Raw genomic sequence first — 5,579 nt, forward strand, 5'->3', positions numbered from 1 at the left:
AAATCCTGCTGTACTGATGGATATCAAAGCATAAATGTTGAAATGTTAACTCTTGAAACTTTGACGGACCAAGTGTTTGCTTACTGGTCTCTGTCCTTGTGGGCTGTTTGTAGTTGATGATTGATTTTTGGTCCCAGAGAATGAAGTTGATCTTTGTATAAGAAAACATTTCTGTGAGCTTTCCCTTAACTTAATTTTATTCTTTATCATATTTAAAGAAAAATGAATAAAAGACTTAACGCTTTGTATTAGTTCAAAGGTTCGAGTATTTTCTTGTGGAGGGAGTTAAATAACACCGGGGAGCCCTGGTGGGTTCAGCTGTGACCTACATCATGTATTTTTAGCCTGCAAAGTTATGAAAACCCTCCACAGACAGCAAGTGCTTATGTAAAATCACTGTCAAAGTTTGTTTAACATTAGAATTAAAAATCTGCACTAGCTTGTTTTGATACTACAAGACTTATTTTTGGCAGAATACTCACCTTTTGAAAAAATAACACCACTTCTGTTTTTAGCTCTACTTCTAGCTCTATCTCAGATGCACAGGTTTGTTTTATTATTTTAAAGCTATGATTTAAACATCTGAGAACAAATGAAGAGAAAAGGTCGAGAAGATGAGAAAATGTACAACCTTCCAAAGATCTGGCTTCACGCCATCAACCGCCACTCCCCCCTCTCCTCTCCAGTGTCCAGCGATGACGTTTGTTGCACTCGGTTTCTGATTGGATGGCTGTGGTTCAGTTAAATCCCCTCGAGCCGAGCCTCCCGCCACAGGCACAGCGCGCGCGCGACTGCAGGTTTCAAGCAGCTGCAGGAGAGCGAACCGGCGGGAAAATAAAAGGAAACAGAACGCGGTGAGTTTTGGCAGGCACCATTTTGAGCTAGTTTTCTATCAAACACCGAATGAGTAAGTCCTTTTTCCAACAAACAGAGGCTCTAACAGCACATTTTTAAAAACATTTCACTTCCTGTGATGTATACAGTGAGTATCTCAAGTAGTTTTTGTCCAGTGTTTTGATTATTTGTGCTGTAAATGGTTGGGTAATAGAAATTCTTCTATATATATTTTTTCTGGCAAATGTTTGACTCTACGACTTTAGTACAAGCTTTCAAGAATTAAAAATAATAATCCATACACTATGAAAATAAGAAAGATAATAAAAATTAGCCTTGTTATATCTCTGGCAAAGTGCGTTGTCCATTTTTTCATTTAATGTGCTAAAGTTTAGCTAATATAGACCTATTTTGCTTTATTTAATTTAGTTGTACTTCCATTTCAGTGCAAGTTTTTGTTTTCCTTTACATTTTTCCCAAATGTAGCACTTTGATGCTGTATTCTTACTTAGTTTGTTGTTATTCAGCATAGCTAGTTTTGTTTTATTTGTTTACACAGGAAACAGCAGAGTTATATTCAGTTATTAGACCTAAGGTGATTTTCTTGTGTCGAAAATAGCTTCTATTTATCTTCACACTGCATGACTTTATGTTGTACTTTAAATAGATAAGTGTCGTGTGTTGTTATTCTGCTTGTCTAACGGTATGTGTGTCACTATGTGTGACCCCTGATACACTTCTATGCTCCATATTACGCATGTGCATTGTTCTGTTTTGTCAACAAGTAGTCGCGTGTTTTGGAGGGGACTCACTGCTCTTGGCAGTCATGTTAAGGTCAGACACTCACATAAACATTAAATTTTCCTGCTCTAGTTCCTGAGCTGGTTAGTGTGTTTTTTTAATATTTAGTTCAAAACACTCAAGGTTATGCTTTGTGGTTTTCCACATTTGTAGTTTTTGGGATGTTGTTGCAGTTAAAGCCTGATGCAGTTCTTTATAAGCTTTGGCCACTTTCAGCTACGTGTAATAGATATGAGACGACACACTGCTGAACCACAGCCGGAGGTGTAAGGCTATTTATGGTTACACACACATACACCCTACGCAGAGATAAGGACGGAAAGTTTGATATGAAGGAACGTGGACAGATGATCCTTGGGAATGTCAACAAGCTTGAAGGATCAAAATCCAAAATGATGCTAACAGGTGATCCTTCTGTTTGTACCTGCGAAAACTGACCCCCAGCAGTTTGCATAAGTGTAGATGAGGTTGTAAGAAGTGTCAAATATAAATACACAAAATATATTAGATACTTTGGGGTTGTCGGTAAGCTCCAGTTTCCACTCTTAGAACTACAGTTCTTTGAGCGTCCACTTGAGGCTGGCCACAGAAGCACCAGAAACCACATTCACATTTTCTCATATACCCAGGCTGTTGAAAAGTTATTTATCAGTTTTTGTGTTTTATGTTTCAGAAACAGGTGTGTCCTCCACAGCTGTTGCCATGTCATCCACCGTGCTGATCAATCTGCTGCGAGTCAGCCGCTCCACCATCACCAGGCAAACCTTCCTCACCGCTCGCTCCTCTTCAGAAACCACCACAGCTTCTGCACAGGTGACCCACACACCTGCTTAACACAGCCCTCACTATAACTTTGATTATTTTGTCAAATTTAAGATCACGTCCAGAAAAAAATCCTTGTTATGAACCAGTTTATCTCAGAAACGGCAGGAAAACATAAACCTCACTGTGTTTTCATTCTGGTTTGTTACCTGCAGGTGGGCGGGGCTTTGTTTAGAGTTGCAGGTGTGCGTCACATCAGCACCCAGCCAGTAACATGGGAGTCATTTGGTATCTGGGACAACCGGATAGAAGAACCAGTCCTGCTGCCGTCCAGTATCAGATATGGGAAACCCATTCCCCAGGTGACTGGACGATGGATGAGTGTGTGGATGAATCATCACCATGGCAATGAACGAATCATTAAAATAGTGAGTGTGTGAATAACAGATGTACGCTCTCTCTCAGGTCAGTCTGTCTCGGGTTGGCAGTGCATCAGTTCTGGGTCTCAGGAAGCAAAACGAGGATCGCCTCCGCGTAGCCCGGATCAACGATAACCTGTTGTACTTCGCCGTGTTTGACGGGCACGGTGGCCCACATGCTGCAGACTACTGCCTCACGTTTATGGAGAAGTTTATCAAGTAGGAACATCTTAAAGTTGCCAAAAAAGCCATTTCACAGTTTCATTGGCTAAAAATGAAGCTGTCATGAAACTGTTTTTGAACAGGGACGCTCTGGAGGAGGAGGGAGACCTGGAGAAGGTTTTAGAAAAAGCTTTTTTGGACGTTGACAAGGCGTTACACACACACCTCAGCTACTTCAACAACGGTGAGAGAAAAAGAGACGTGACATCGTTCTCTTTAAGTGTTTGTTGAAGGTCACTGTGTTTGATCCTTATCCGTCTCTTCCTGCTCAGACTCCTTCCTGACCGCGGGAACCACAGCCACGGTCGCTTTGTTGCGTGACGGCGTGGAGCTGGTCATTGGCAGCGTGGGCGACAGTCGGGCAATGATTTGCAGAAAGGGACAAGCAACAAAACTCACCAGAGACCACACACCAGACCACGAGGAGGAGAGGAAACGGTACACAACCTTAGATAATTAATCTGATCACTCTGAAATATAATCCCCTGACACTGTGACTTTAAACCTGTGGCATAACGACTTTATTCTTCTGACATTACAACTTTTCTCATAACAAAACTTTAATCTAGTAACACTGCGACTAGATTTTAATAATACAGTTTTTTTTCTAACTTGATAACTTTCTTCTCGAAATGTTGCGACTTCAAACTTTATTCCTGTAACATTGCAGCTTTCATCTCCTGACACTGTCTGTATGCCCCTGAACAAAATGACATAATTCTTGTAACAATGCGACTTTATTTCCCAAACTTTATTCTCTTAAAAATACCCCATTCCTGAAAGATTGCGATTTTAATCCCGTAAAATACAACTTTATTCCTGGAAGAATGTGACTGTATTCCTGTAACAATACGACTTTATCCCCCCAAAATACGACTTTATTCCCGAAAGATTGTGACTGTGTTTACGTAACAATATGACTTTAATCCCAAAACAATAAATCTGTTCCCATAACAATACGACTTTATCCCCAGGAAAATATGGCTGTATTACAAAAACATTGCAACTTTATTCTTATAATTTTATGACTGTAATCTACTAACATCAACACTTCAATCTTGTCATGTTACATCTTTAATCCCTTTGGAATTATAACTTTTGTATCGTAGCATCACAACTTTTGCTCAAAATAAGATATTTCTTCCATCTTTTGCTAAACTATGGCCGTACTCCATTGTTGTAATCATCAGATCAAAGCTTTCCCAAACCAGCGTTATTTTGCAGTTTTGTGAAAGTTCAGTTTTTAGGTATGTGTGGTCACTCATGCTCTCTGGAAAGTCTGCTTTGGACTGAGAACTGGTCTTTGGTTCCTTTAGTACAGAGCGAGTCAGGCATCAGCGGAGGTTATTCGTGGACACTTTGAACTGATGTCGGGGACGAAGGCCCGTCATGTTTCATCCATAAAGAGACCAAACGCTCCTGGTCTGGGTTCTGGGCCAGACTGGGCAGTGCAGAAAGAAGTCAGTGGATCGTTGGGGTTTAGGTTTCTAGGAGTGGATCAGGTTTATATATAGACTCAGTGATATGTTGGACTGTGACGTATTTGGACTCTGCTTGTACATCGGGTTCATCTGGTCCAATGAAAGGGGATCAAAGCAGCCGGGGTTACATAACAGAGACCGGATCTATGTTTAACCCTGATCCCCCAAACACATGATCCACTCCAGAGTCGAGTTTCTGACCTACAGATGAAACTTTGCGATTATGAAAGGTCCTGGTTTGTCTTAAAGGTACAGTCCACTTTGTAACTCAACAAAAATCCCCAACAAACAGGATTATTAATCGTTTTTTTGTCCTTTTTTCACTTCCTGTGCAGGATCCAGAAGTTCGGAGGTTTCGTGACGTGGAACAGCGTCGGTCAAGCTAACGTCAACGGCAGGCTAGCCATGACGCGAAGCATCGGAGACTTTCATTTAAAAAGCAGTGGGGTCATCGCAGATCCAGATACGCGACGGATTACTGTGAGGATTAACTGGGAGCAGTTTTATCCGACCTTTGACCTTTGGGCATAAACATGGATCTTTGCTTCAAGCTAACGTTCCTGTTCCTGTGGTTATCACTACAGGTCCAGCACGGCAGCGACTCCTTCCTGGCTCTGACCACAGACGGCATCAACTTCCTGCTGAGCGACCAAGAGATCTGTGATGTCATCAACCAGTGTCAGGACCCCACAGAGGCTGCTGATGTCATCGCCCAGCAGGTAGCAGAGGCTTAACCTCACCGATCCCTTCGCCATCTCATCTGAAAGTTATAGAGCTAATGAGGTGATTAACCATACACACCATTTCTCTTTCAGGCGTTGCAGTACGGCTCGGAGGACAACTCCACCATCATCATCGTGCCTCTTGGGGCGTGGGGGAAACATCAGAGCTCCACCGCCATCTACAGCATGAGCAGGAACTTCGCTTCCAGCGGGAGATGGGCGTGAAAAACTCAGAGACAGAGATATCACATGAACTCCGAATCAGTCTACAGGAGGAGACAAACATTTTTCAAACTCATCATCATCATCATCTGTGAAGCGTCCTGATTTTACAGACC

The 5,579-nt window shown here is 42.0% G+C and overlaps 1 protein-coding gene across 3 annotated transcripts; it reads left to right on the top strand.

The window, feature by feature from the left end:
- The first annotated feature begins 777 nt into the window (after positions 1-777).
- Positions 778-5,579, top strand: ppm1ka (protein phosphatase, Mg2+/Mn2+ dependent 1Ka). 3 transcript variants are annotated; one of them, XM_074662038.1, is made up of 9 exons: positions 778-854; positions 2,309-2,448; positions 2,613-2,759; positions 2,863-3,035; positions 3,122-3,222; positions 3,311-3,476; positions 4,855-4,999; positions 5,104-5,238; positions 5,335-5,577. In XM_074662038.1, exons 2-9 carry the CDS (start codon positions 2,338-2,340, stop codon positions 5,464-5,466), a joined length of 1,110 nt encoding a protein of 369 aa, XP_074518139.1. In that variant the 5' UTR covers positions 778-854; positions 2,309-2,337; the 3' UTR covers positions 5,467-5,577. The 3 variants fall into 3 exon arrangements, with proteins under 3 accessions (XP_074518139.1, XP_074518140.1, XP_074518138.1); XM_074662039.1 differs by having other exon boundaries at positions 785-854; positions 2,315-2,448; positions 5,335-5,579; XM_074662037.1 differs by lacking the exon at positions 778-854 and adding an exon at positions 855-907 and having other exon boundaries at positions 5,335-5,579.

Source organism: Halichoeres trimaculatus, unplaced genomic scaffold (assembly GCF_033239565.1).
Source record: "Halichoeres trimaculatus isolate MK-OKI-2021-1 unplaced genomic scaffold, fHalTri1.1 fHalTri1_scaffold_22, whole genome shotgun sequence".
NCBI lineage: Eukaryota > Metazoa > Chordata > Actinopteri > Labriformes > Labridae > Halichoeres > Halichoeres trimaculatus.

Coding starts and splice junctions, on each gene's coding strand:
- ppm1ka (XM_074662037.1), top strand. Junction 3,223..3,310: donor CCTCAGCTACTTCAACAACG/GTGAGAGAAAAA, acceptor CTTCCTGCTCAG/ACTCCTTCCTGACCGCGGGA. Junction 5,239..5,334: donor CTGATGTCATCGCCCAGCAG/GTAGCAGAGGCT, acceptor TTTCTCTTTCAG/GCGTTGCAGTACGGCTCGGA.